The sequence below is a fragment of the Cygnus atratus genome, chromosome 16, assembly GCF_013377495.2.
Source record: "Cygnus atratus isolate AKBS03 ecotype Queensland, Australia chromosome 16, CAtr_DNAZoo_HiC_assembly, whole genome shotgun sequence".
Taxonomy (NCBI): Eukaryota; Metazoa; Chordata; class Aves; order Anseriformes; family Anatidae; genus Cygnus; species Cygnus atratus.
This window is the reverse complement of record NC_066377.1, coordinates 7,023,360-7,036,776: the sequence shown is the minus strand read 5'-3', so window position 1 is coordinate 7,036,776 and position 13,417 is coordinate 7,023,360. Positions and strand designations below refer to the sequence as shown.

Here is a 13,417-nt window from a genome sequence, read left to right as displayed (position 1 = left end):
TTGTCAACTGAGTGCAGTTCAGACTTGGTTCAATGATAAGTTCTTCTGAGAAACCAAATGAGAAGAGACAATCTCTGTGCTCTGTGGACACCTGTCTATTTAAGGAATCCAAACGAACCCACGTGAAGGGTCACAGCTTGGTGCCTGTGAAATGATCTCTTTAGAAGTGTCTGGAATAGACAAGTCAAGACTAAACTGGGCACAGGTCAATTTTTCCATGTTCCTCACTGCTATGAGGAAGAAACCACCCTGTTAATACGAAATCTGTTCTATTAAGCTGTTTTAAAATTACTGAATGGAAAAGGTTTTATTTAACTTCTGTGGTCGTGGTGTAACTCTCTGGCAGGGAAGCTAGTGTATCTGCAGCTCAGTTAGGCCTGGAGCTGAGAGAGCTAATGATTGCCTCAATTTCTGGTAAAGTGCAGTTCTAAGGGCATTTGCAGCCTTCGCTTCTTCCTCCCCTCCCTTTTAAAAGATCTCAAAAACAAGCCTTTAATTTTCAGTGAGATATTTCATGTGACCTTTAGAACGCATCAAGGGTACTTTTAACAGTAAATCAACACCAGTTAGCAAGGTTCTTGAGATGAATTTTGGGGCCATATCCTCACAGCGTGAGGTGACCCCACTGAAGTATCTGTAACAGTGAGGATGTCACCATGTTCCACAGATGTCTACCCAATATTTGCTAATAATTCTAATAGCTAGAGCCAACTGTGAATGAAAAGCTCCCTTCCATTCTACAGTGCGGCAAGGAGTATTTCTAGGTCAAAGAGCAGATCAAAACTAAATAGCTTGTGATACATATTCTTCCATGCTTCTCTTCTGCTATGGTTAAAAAAAAAAAAAAAAGGTGGGGGGGAATTTGATTTCTAAAGTGCCAGATGTCAGGAGAGAATGTTCCTTGAAAAATGATCTGCCAGTGTGATGCTTCTGTAGAGAACCTGACATGGACCCTTGTAGAGGTACAGAAAGGCTATATGTTTTTTGGCACTTAAAATATTTAATTGGTACCCGAAGTCCAATTTTTAGAGCCGCTTCCAAAGCAGAAGTAATTGCTAGTCCTTCCTTTTGGGAAACAACAGTAAAATATTCTTTAAATGTAGCTTGGAATTCCCATCAAGTTAAGAATTTCTCACTGGGATGTAGAGACTGAGGTGTGATTGCAAATCTCATGGAAACAAAACAGCTTGACTTCAAACACATTGTAAAACACGTCAAAAGCATGGAACTAGTGCAAAGCGAACCGACTGCTCTTCATTTAGTACATTTCAAATATACTAAATATCACCAAAATAATCTGTTAGTGTCCAAGAGCTGTGGATTGGTACTGGATCTTTTTCCTCAATACCTGTAATTCCTGTTGGTTTGTTTTGTGATATATTACACAATTCCTGTCTCCTGACCTCTACTCTTTTTCCTTGTCGGAATAAGTTTTTTGCTATTTTGACCATAAAAATGCTTCCAAACTCTCCTGTGCTTTTTAAAATGCTACAATTTAAGTGTCATAAGAGAATAGGTGGACTACAAAGGGAGAATCTCTGTCATAGGGAAGGTATTTCACAATGCTGGGGAAGATAAGTTGATTGCAACTTGTAAACTCTAGTGGAAACACAGTGTTGTTATTCTAGTTTTTTTGCTCATGTTTGTTTATACACTTCTAAATCTGTGCCTCTTTCCAGCTGAGGATCTTAGAGTTTTGTAAATACTGATGAATTTAACCTCAGCTTAGGAAATGGGAAAGTACAGTAATTCCCATTCTACAGAAGAGAAACTGAAATGAAACAGAAAATCAAGACCTCAGATTTACTATATAGATTCTCAGTGTAAAATGAAAGCAAAAGAAACTTATATTTTTTGCTCAAATGTAGTTTTATAACACTAAAGTCTTCTAATTTCATTGCATTGTAGATGATTACACCTACAAGAGGACAGTAGCAGCGTGGAAAAATAGGTCTGCCAAGCAAACTGAGAACAAGATAATCCTCAGAAAGGGATCCAGAAAAGGAGATGAATAGCTCAAACTCCACAAGCCAAGGAATCTTCTAGCTGGCCATGACCTGTTTGAAGTATCTACCTCTGCAATAAAAGTTGCGACATTCAATTATGGAAGGAGTCTCTAATTAGTAAGTACACGGTTCAAGAAAATTAAGAGATTTATTGGCTTAAATTAAGCACAGTTAATGTTTACTTTACCAAAAAATAAGTTTATTGAAACTCAAGAAATTGAGGCCCATGGCAAGATGTTCTGATAGTCAGCTTGGAAATACTCAGGACATAATTGGATTTTCCCTTTTCTTTTGATAACTAGAACCACTCTCTGGTTTTCATTTTCTTGTCTCTTTTAGCAATTTTGTCCTCCTTGAGCAGGGAAAAGAGTTGTTGTAGCAAAGGATTTATGCATTAGGATGCTGTGAGGATCAGTTGATGCCCCAGACTGAATTTTTCTCTTTGGACAGAGCTGGCAGAAGTCTAGAAGTTTTCTTCACCTTCTACACAGCCCTGTAGAGAGACACATCCAGTTTAAGAACCAGTAGAATTCAGCGATCTGTCAGAACATTTCATTTTTCAGATCATATGGTTCATGTTGAAGAAGTAGGAATTTCACTAGTGGATATTGTGCCAGGGAAGTTGATACTGGAAATCCTGGTTTCTCTTTACTAGTCTTCAACACCCCCAGGGGGACAATGAAGGAATCCAGTGTGAACTGAACCCCTCAGGACAGCTCAGAACTTCCAGAGCAATAACTGCTGGTGGATTCCTTCATACCACACTAGTTTAAGACAAGTCCTGCTGTTTCTCTCAGTCTTGTTTCTCCCAGATGTCCATGACCCATCTTTCTCTTGTTGACTCCCATCCTATCCTCCATTCTGATATTATTGACAGTCTTAATGCATCTCCCTATATTTTATATTTGTTCGAGTGAGTATAAATGCTTTTTTTTTTTTTCCTTGCAAAAGAATGATGTGTATTTATGGCTCTAAAAATAACAGTGTCAATTTATTGCTGATGTTATCAGCATATCATGATGTTATGCATAGAACAACTTAGAGGACAGAAAAAGGTATAATGTAAATAGTATTCTCCTTACCACTGAAACAGAGTGACTTATCCTCTTTCATGCTTCCTAATGATCTGTGACACGTAAGCACTGTGCACTTAGGTTTAGTCTATACTGTAATATTTCACTTTAGCAGTATCAGCAAAAGCCTATAGATTATACAGAGATTATACAGATTTCACAAATTACCATTTTATCCCCCTGTGGTGGTGTTAGTGACTCTAGGTGATGTATCTGAGAAATCAGGCTAACTTGCATCCACTTGAGGTTAGACCTGCAGAGAGTCCTGTGTAAATACACAGTATCTAGATGGAGATTTATGAATAGATCTTCCAGCTACAGAGGGCCCTGGGAAGTATTAGGAGAGATTGTGAAAGATACTGCCTAAAGTCTACAGAAGCATTTGGGTGGTCAAGTTTTGCCCAAGATTCAGGCCAAAATAATCAGTTAAATTGTGCCACTTCACGTGGAGATGTGGAGTGTCAGATCTGTATACTGCTCAAAATGTAGATCCTCAGGCATCCCCAACTCAAAAGGCACCTAAATTCTATAAGTATTTAAGTTTCCAATTGCAAGAATCCCTAACAGCTTGCATGGTTGATGAGACGAATGTAAGCAGCTATCTGCATCCTGAGACAGTAATTCTTGGTGATTTCTCCCCATTGGGAAATTAATTTTAGCTCTGCTTCCAGAAACAGTGTACTTAAGAGCAATCATGTATATTTGTACTTAATTTTTATGTGCATTTGTACATGTGATTGCACAAGCGAGGGTGTATTTAACCTTTTGCTAATAAATTTTACAGGTGTGTGTTGTGCTTTTGGCTTGTTCACATGCAGTTAGCATGGGCAAAGTAGCACTTGTGCTGTGGTACTGAAAAGCTATGAAAATAATTTCAGTTCCAGTGGTCCTGATTCTACAATGTAAGTAAGTGATCCAAAACTGTTTGCCAAAAACATGGAAAGCTTTCAAAAGCAGGAAATGTTGAGGATCCCAAGTATCCCTTTATTTCAAACAACACTTGAAATCTAAAATAATGATCTATATTTATGAACTGAAGCTTTTAGTTGCTGTGTCACAGTCTTAACTGCCTGGAAAAAATGTTATATGACTTCTTGAGAGAATTTGCTGAGTTGATTATACAAACACTTGAATCAAATACAAACTCATGCAATTTACTGGATTTGTTGATTAAGCCTGTAACATTTGCACAGATTACTCTGTTTTACTTTCAGTCCAGTGCATGTGTTTCTGCTGGAATAAACCTGACATCATATCAAGTCTTTTGAAAGCAAAGTCTTACTACTTGCTAAGACTTTGAAGGCTCTATTTCTGATTTTCAAGTTTCTATTTCTATGATATGCTACTAGACGGTTTGACACAGAAAAGTATTGTTCCTGCACATTAAACTCATTTTATTTAAATATACATATCTATTTAATTATTTATATTGTTCCTGAACTGGCATGTTATAGAATTTCATAAAGCATAATTATGTTAATATAGACTTTCATGTTAATTTTGCTTTATGTATATTTCTAGAATTAGAGTTTCATAAATAACAATATCTGGTCTCTAAATTCCCCTGAAATACCAAGATAATAGGTGGTGCTCTCATGAGGTTAACATTTTGAACTCTTGTCAAAATACAGGAATGGTTTAGGAGGTTGTGTCAGTGACTACATCAGTGTTATCTCTCCTCTGAGCCAGTTCTGAACTCAAAGTCCCAACCTGCTATTAGCAGCTTTTGTGTTTGCTGCTAATGCCTTCTGAATGATATACAAAATGGTGGTTATTTGCAAGTCTTCAGAGGGGAGGAGTGCCAGTTACTGGTGCTATAATCATCTTGCCCAGGATTACAGTTTCGTAATAATATCTGGTCACTAAATTTTCAAAAAAAAATGGTGAATATAATGGAGTTTTTACATATATATATATATTTACCAACTATTATTTGTTTCATCTGGGTGAACAATCTGGGGCAACAATCCTTGCCTGTGTCCTTTAGAGTATTTTCTGATGAAAGACCTGATAGATATGTAAAAGATACTATTAATCCAGCAGTACATCTCTAAGATCACAAAGAAAAGAGTTTGAACTTTAACAAGTGAATTGGTGTGAGCTGAGTGTATTTTGCTTCCTTTGTCTTTATTAGAGCCATAAGAAAATATGAAATCTCTATCTCCCTTTACCATTAGTCAACCAAAAGGCACTTGGGCTATGCTTCGCTGAACTCAATACCCTCTGGGCCACATCCTGGTTACTCTTATTCATTGCTTTTGCAGGGATTAGAGCAGACTGCATCTGCTCATCAGATAAAGCCTTTGCCTGAAATCCTGCTGTTTATTTCAGTTCAAATGCCTGGCCACAGTCCTCTGTAGGGAAGAGTCGAGTTTCCTCATGTGTATGACTACTGAATGCAACTATTGCCCTTGGGAAAACACTTAATGTATTTATTGCTGTCTTTGGTAAAGTATCAGATGAGGACATCCGATATTAGGAAAATTCTTCTCCAAAACTCCACTGTAATTCTGCCAAAAAAAAAAAAAAAAAAGAAATTGTGCAGATTAAAAAATAATGAATATCAATACAGACTGGATATACTACTGATAGATCTGAGTTTAGAGCCATTCTCCAGATTCAGTGACAAATACATTTAAAATATGGTAAGAAAAAGAATCCTGAAGTGTCATGGTTAAGAAGGGAACTGGACTTTATTCCTTCTTATGTGTGTTCTTCCAAGAAACATAGTGACCATTGAAACTGGCACTGACAGTACTGCCCTTAAAACGGTTTTTACCTGTACAGCTGTAGATGAAGACCTAATTTCAGATACTTTGTGAGCAGTCCTTATTGGAGATGAACCATAGAATTTAAACAACTAAACAAACAAGACTGATGTCTCAGCTGTAGGACCTGCATAGACATGAGCGACTTCCAGCACGGGCCACTAAAAGTACCTGGTAAACTGAGAGATGTTCCATGATTAGAAACATTTTTGGAATGGGATAGACTATGGACTAAGAGAAATACATAGCCAATATTTTGGACCCTGGTATATTCCCCGTTGATATCAAGATGCCAAGTAGCGGTGAGGAAGGCAGGGTTGCAGAGATAACTCTCTATCAGCCATATACCTTTTATTTTAAACCACCATGTGGCAACAACTGTTCTGCTGAGCCAGAATTATGAGATTATAAAGTGCCATGTTTACTGCATGGTACATGTCCTACATGTCCTTCCCATGTAGGTGGAATAAGGTCTTCTACTGAGCTTCACCAGAAAGGGATTTCCCAGCAAAGGGGAATCTCTGGCTTCTATCTCTGGCAGAAAGAGCCAGCAGAAACTCCCCTCAGTTTAATGGGTCCAGCTGATGCTGCGGAAACTCTCTACAAAGCGCTACAATGAGGGCAAAGAGAAATATCCTTTACAGAAGGTGAAGCTCTATTTCCCTTTATTTATACTGGCCCCTTTATTTATAATGACCCAATTAAAATAGTACAACTTTGTGTGGCTTTTGCTAGTAGTGATTCATTTTATAAAGGCTAAATCTATACAAACCAACCGTTTAATCTCTATTGTGTTTTCTCATATCTAATACATCTTGTATTAACAAACATTGTTGATGTGTGGGTGTTTCAAGATGCTCAAACACAGAGAAGAGCTCTTCAGGGAAACTTCAGGAAAAAGGGTAAAGAGTTTGGGAATTCAAAACAATTCAATTAGGCAGCAAAGATCATGGGAAGACTCTATTCCACTGAGCCATATTGCAGAAGGCTACAGCAAGTAACATGAAGGGGAAACATGAAAAAGAACTCCAGAGAGGACGTAAGATGACACGTGTGGAGGTTATAAACCATAGAAGGCATCCCACCAAAGTGCAAGGTGAAGCTAACTGTGCTCACAACAACAATGAAGACCAGCACAAGAAAGGACAAGTACTTTTATGCAACTGAAAGAGAAATGAGGTCACAAGGTTCAATGAGTTTATCTTACTCCACCACTAGATGTTTGCACTCGTGCACTGTTTTCACTTTTATTTACATAAGAAAGGTCTACAGTAAGTTACTCTTGGCAACATGCTCACACCACAAATCTTGCCTGAGCATGTGGGAGAAAAAGATTTATTTTCAAAGCCTTCAAGTCATCAGATTCTTATGAAATCCACTCCTTTTCTCTTGAAGGAAATTACATTGGCTTGGACCTAACGTGCATTATTCACTTCATCCACCCGTGGAAATAACCATGGTTTAGATTACATCCTTTCATAGTAGGATCTTTAAAAAGAGAGAAGATATCTGACTTAGGGAAGAGTAGAATGGCCAGAGAGATGAAAGTTTATTCTTTGAGAAAAAGAGAAATGTATGAATTAGGATTATGTTTTCACATAAGATAAATTATTGTTAACATAGTTCTCCAGGCAGAAATTTTGTGATTAATTGTTCTTCTTCAGTGGGAAACAAGTCAAAATTATGCACCAAAAAAAATTACAAAAGTCAGCTTGAAGGCCCCTCAAAATACTTTTTTGTTTGTTTGTCTGTTTTCAAATAGTCTGCAACAGGAGTTTTGAAAGGAACGATAATTCTGAACTGACAACTTTTTAACTAAGTATTCAAAAGAGATTATTTTGATAGCACTGAAAGATTTTCCCTCAGCTGATTTTTAAGCTAGAAGCCTACTGCACTCTTTCCCACAAGGAGTACTGACCTTACATTTACTCAGCAAAAAGCAGGTACTGAAATAGAGGTCTCAAACCAGCTCTACTCTAGCATGAAGCTGAACACTTGTGGTGTCAGCTCATGGTAAAGTAGGAACCCAAACTTTCCATTCTTGCATGCTGTCAGTAGGGGTGCTATACTATTCCCACCTCTGATGGACAAAGCCAAAGCTGAAGGAGGACGGTGTTAGTATATGTGCTAAGACTTGAATGGAGCATGCCATATTTCAATTCTTCATAATAAGGCCCAATTGCAGGAAATTGTGTTCATCCTTATGGCCCCCAGCACAAGAAAGACATGGACCTGTTAGAGCAGGTCCAGAGGAGGGCCATGAGGAGTATCAGAGGGCTGGAGTACTTCTATGAAGACAGGCTGAGGGAATTGGTGTTGTTCAGCCTGGAGAAGAGAAGGCTCTGGGGCGACATTACAGAGGCCTTCCAGTACCTAAAGGGGGCCTACGGGACAGATGTGGAGAGAATCTTTATCAGAAAGCCCCATCTAGCAAAAGATGTCTCTGCCCATGGCAGGGGGATCAGAATTGGGTGATCTTTAAGGTCCCTTCCAACCCAAACCATTCTATGTTTCTATAAAATATATACCCATTTTTCTGTTGGGCATTGTCTTCTATTGCTCTTCATTGATCTCATTTTGAATGGACTTTTAAGAGCTGTTGGGGAGCAAGGATTCTCCTGTAGGACTGGATTCTTCCTCAGCAATGGGTTCTAATAAAATCAAATGATAACACCCTGTTCCACTGACTGTTCCTATATTTCTCATTAAAACAACCATTGGATAACATATATCTTGAGTTGTTTATAATTCAGGAACTACAAACGAAGTAGAAGATGTGAATTTGGATGCCACCAGGCAACAGTGAAGTGTACACCAGTCTCCCTTATCAGGGATAAGTGTTCTAAGAACAAGACTTGCGTGCAATCAGGCTATTACGCGTTTTAAAGCATAGCTTGAGAAAGAAAGGTTATAGATTTTGCCTTTAGGAAATGGTTTTGATCTTTGGACTCCAAACTGATGGAGGCAATTCTCAGCAGCTCTGAGAAAAGATTCAGCAGTTTTGGCTGCCTGGGACTGAATGTGCTGACCTCAGACATCTCCTTGCTCACAACGTCATCTGGCTTTCTTTGTGAAGCTTCAAATTCTCCCCAGAAATTGCTCAGAGAGCCATAGACCCTAACCCAGATTTCTGAAGTCCTTTCTAAAGCCAGGCACCTTAAAAGCACCCCTTTCAGGCCCTCGACTCTCTGTACCCAGGTGCTTTCTTTGTATCTGTCTCTATTGGATTTCAACTGCAACTCACAGGAGCACATAGCAGAAACATGAATCACAGCAAAACACCTGAAGATATTTTTAAAGACCTTTCTGAATCTCACACTGCAGGATTGTTGCCTTCCACACCTGACAACAGTGTTATCACTCAGAAATCTCTGTAGCTGATGCGTATTTAAATTTCTGAAGCCTCAGGTACCTGGGTACCAGAGATACTGATCTTTTTTTTTTTTTTTTTTTTTTTTTTTCAGAAAGGCGTTGTCAGACTGAAGCAGGGCCAATCACTGAGCCTCAGCGAGTCTTGTCTGAGCCACTCAGCCACTGTTTCTAATACCAGAGGTTATGACAGCCTCCATCACTGCAAATTCTTTAAAAGATCTTGTCAGCATGGAGCTCTAGCTCTGGATAACAACCACATGCACCCATTCACCAGGGCTTCAGGCTTTGGATCACGGGCCTCTCTTGTACCGGCTGCAGCTGAGGATCATGAACGTGCTGGTGCCAGCACTCTCCCCCGCAGTTGTGAAATGTTATGATGATCCCATTTTTTTTGTTTCGTAGCTGCGAGAGAAGCTAAATAAACTCAAGCATGCAGAGGCAATTATACAGTGTAAACGCCAGTTTCTGTTTAGAAACAGCCAACGAGCCAGTTCAGATTAAAAATAAATAAATATATATATTTATTGTTGCTTAAAAAGTCCCTCCTCGAAGACATGAACTCGAAGGCCTTTTCCAGCAAGGGGCTGGCTGCGGGGAGCAGACCGGCGGCCCCCGGCGCCATCTCCCGGCTCCCCCTGGCGGCAGCGCCGTGGCCAGGTCCCGGCCCCGGCCTTGGTTTCTCGCCAGCTCCCCTCGCCGTGCTGCGGGACGTACCAAGTACCGCGTGGAGGGAGGATTGAGCGTTGCTGTGCCCTCTCTGCGGGCAGCTGGCTGGCTTTGAGGGCTGTAGAGGAGGGTGTGAAGCCCTCAGCTCCGTTGTTTCGCCGCTGTCGGGAGGTTTTTTCGTTTTTCCTCGCTTTGCCGCCCGCCGCGCCTCTCCTCTGCGGGAAGGGTGAGTGGTGCAGCCCTCCAAGATGGCCGCCACCATGAAGAAGGCGGTGAGTGGGGTAGGGCTGTGTGGGGTCCGCTCCTGGCCTCTCCGCGGCCTCCCGGGGGGCACCGGCCCCGGCCCGGGGCTGTGGTGGCCGGGGGGCTCTGCCCCGGGCATGGCTGGGCTGGCAGGCTCGGCCTAGGCCCTGCCGGTTGCTGGGGGCCCGGCGTTGTTAGCGCAGCGCTGTGGGAGTCGTCAGTTGTGGTGTTGAACGTGCAGGTGTGGATCTGGTTACACGGGTTGGAGCTTGTGCTGGTGCGGGGTGTTGTGAAGTGGTAACAGGCTTCATCCCCTGTAAATGGGGGTGACCCTACTGGTACCGTTTCTGTGGGCCGAGAGCCTGCGTGAGGCCCGGTTCTGTGGGTGTGAAGTCTCTCATAGCCAGCTTCCATGGCTTTGAAGTCTCCCATAGCAGCTCACAGCTAACTAATTAACATAAAATGATTTTGCTGACAGATTTAGACGGATATTCTACGCTGTATATGGCAGTGGCCGTGGAGAAATGTGTGTAGTTCAGCTCTCTGAGCTGTCAGGGTCACAGCCTTTAGCATTACGATGCTGTGGATAGCTGGGGATTGAATCGCGTGTAGCTATTAGCTCTGTGGCTAAATGTGAGTGTTGCTGATGTCCTTGTGGAGGCCTTTTAAGGAATCGTGTATAAGTAAAATGTAGTAGCTGTAAGGTTTAGTTTTCATAAACTTTGTAGAAACAATCTTGTGGTAAGACTAAATTTAATGTAAGAAATGAAGTCTTCATTTAGACCTAATCTTGGCAGGCTGCTGAAGATGTCAATGTTACTTTTGAAGATCAACAGAAAATAAACAAGTTTGCAAGAAATACTAGCAGGATCACAGAGCTGAAAGAAGAAATAGAAGTTAAAAAGGTATATTTGCTTTAAAATTAGAAATAAGGAATTAACATTTTTTATTCTACTATTTTTTCTGTTTTCTAGCAAAATTAAAAAAACAAATCCTTTATGACTGCGTATCAGATACAAGTGAAATTTGTTTGCTTTATCTCCCTTTTCTTGATGGTTAATTTTTCTATTAATGAGAGTTAATGAGTGTTAACTATTGCCACAACTCCATTGAATTTAATATTTATTCTAAATTACATCTCTAGAACTACTTTATTAAATGTACTGGCAGGTGGGATTTTTGTCCAAAGTGCAGATTCACCAAGTTCAACTGATAGCACGACAGTGCATCTGTTCAAATAACTTATGTAGGACAATATGATCACCTTTCTCCTGTCTTGACAAATAGAAACAACTTCAGAATTTGGAAGATGCCTGTGATGATATCATGATGCTTGATGATGGTGATTCACTTCTGATACCGTACCAAATTGGAGATGTCTTCATTAGCCATTCCCAAGAAGAGACACAAGAGATGCTGGAGGAGGCAAAGGTTTGTCAGCACAAAAGGGACGTTCTTTACTGTAGTGGCCACTGTACCGTGGTAAACACTGCAAGGGGGTGTTCATCCCTTGAACAGCTTTTACTTCTTAAATATGATATCATGTAATACCACATGTTATTTTCCTTCCAAATCTGGAGCCTGTTAAATCAGCAGCAAGATTCAACAAAGAAATCTTTTGATAATTTAGCTTTGTGTCCTTTCTCGCTCTTGACAAGCAATCTGTTTAGGTCAGGGATAACTGAGCTGAGGTTTTTTTTTTTTTTTTTTTTAATGTCTGGTTTGTTGATGTCCTGTAATTGTTCATCAATACCCAAATGCCATGATCCAATTACATCCCAGAGCAACTGCTAATAACTGATTATAGTTACTGTTAAATAGATACAAATTTGCATCTTCCAACACAAAGTTCTGTCTGGTATCTAGTCTATAAATCTTATGTAATTTAGAATCTCTTTCTTGAAACGTTCTATGAACTTATTATCATAGTTCGCCTGTACAGTTCTTAAAATATGATATATTCATGTTTGATATATGATTTTGGGAAGGGGGACAGGCACAGACGGTAATTCATAACTGGACTGTCAGTATACCAAATCATGTTAAGTTTTGTTTGCCTCTCTAGTAAGGCTTACAGTGTGTCTTGACAAAAAGTTGGTAAAGAGGTACCTTTTAATCATTTATATGTTGCTGGCAAATATGATTTTTGTTTGCTTTATATAAGAAGATGATTTTTTTTTCTTTTTCAGAAAAGTTTACAAGAAGAAATTGAAGCATTAGAATCTCGAGTGGAATCAATTCAGAGAGTGTTATCTGACCTGAAAGTTCAGCTCTATGCAAAGTTTGGAAATAACATAAATCTTGAGGCTGAGGACAGTTAAAGGTTCTTTAACTATATCATAAACCTTTTCCTTGTTTTAGTAAATATTTTGATAGCTCTTCTCTTCCAATAGCATTTTTAAAAATTCCACTTTTTTTTAACTTTCCTGGGTTGGATTCCACCTATTTAATGAGAGCTTTCATATTTTGGTTATTGCAGTTATTTATTTGTTCAGGAAAGCATTAGCTTCATGCTGTTGATAAAGCACCAAGATTGGAATATATGCATTGTTTATTAAAGTAATAAAGTCAGGCACATATTGTAGTTTCCTTCGTCTTGTTTTCAACTCATGAAAATACTTGAAAAATATAAAAACAATAGAAATGGGTAATTGTTGATTTGCACTGTATTGACAGTTTGTTAGAAGTTTCTCTGTAATATTTAGGGCATGATTTCAAATTCAGCTGTGATGCTGTTGAACCTAGTCTGAGCAGCTCTCCTGGAAATACTAAATCTATCCTTTGTCTTTAAATCTTAGCTGAAATGTTTTGTGGCCAAAGAATAAACTGGATAAGGGAATCAACCCCAGCCCTGGGCTGTTTTGTTTTTCCAAGAGAGATCAGTGCCTCGGTCATTTCACAGACAGCTGCATAAACCCTATTAGCTCACTGCACAACGTCACAAGTTGAGAGGGGAGGAAGGGAGGGCTCTTTAAAGCTCGCGTTGGTATTGAAGAAATACTTTTGGAACCACAGTCTTATTCAGTCATTTACTACTGTATATTTGCGAACAACAAAAGATGTAAGTCAGAATGGTGAGTCTTAACCTCTTTAAATTTTCCTCAACAATCATTTCTAAATCCATGTTTATATACCGAATTAGTGCTGGAATTGTTCATAGATGCTGTTGCTATGTCAGCACCAATCCCTGGAATTATGCCTCCATCACTGTGTGGAGTTGAATGTAATCTTTAAATGCCTTAAATTGTTGACTTCTTACATTCTTTAAAAATTACTCACTGTAATTGTC

General features: G+C 39.5%; 2 protein-coding genes across 2 annotated transcripts in view; one reads left to right on the top strand and one right to left on the bottom strand.

The window, feature by feature from the left end:
- Positions 1-13,417, bottom strand: part of BCAS1 (brain enriched myelin associated protein 1) — a 212,120-nt gene that overhangs the window by 88,558 nt on the left and 110,145 nt on the right. The gene's annotated exons all lie outside the window — the stretch shown is intronic.
- Positions 9,824-12,971, top strand: PFDN4 (prefoldin subunit 4). Its single transcript, XM_035548355.2, has 4 exons — positions 9,824-10,157; positions 10,926-11,033; positions 11,416-11,559; positions 12,318-12,971. The coding sequence occupies exons 1-4, from the start codon at positions 10,134-10,136 to the stop codon at positions 12,447-12,449; spliced, it is 408 nt and encodes a 135-aa protein (XP_035404248.1). The 5' UTR covers positions 9,824-10,133; the 3' UTR covers positions 12,450-12,971.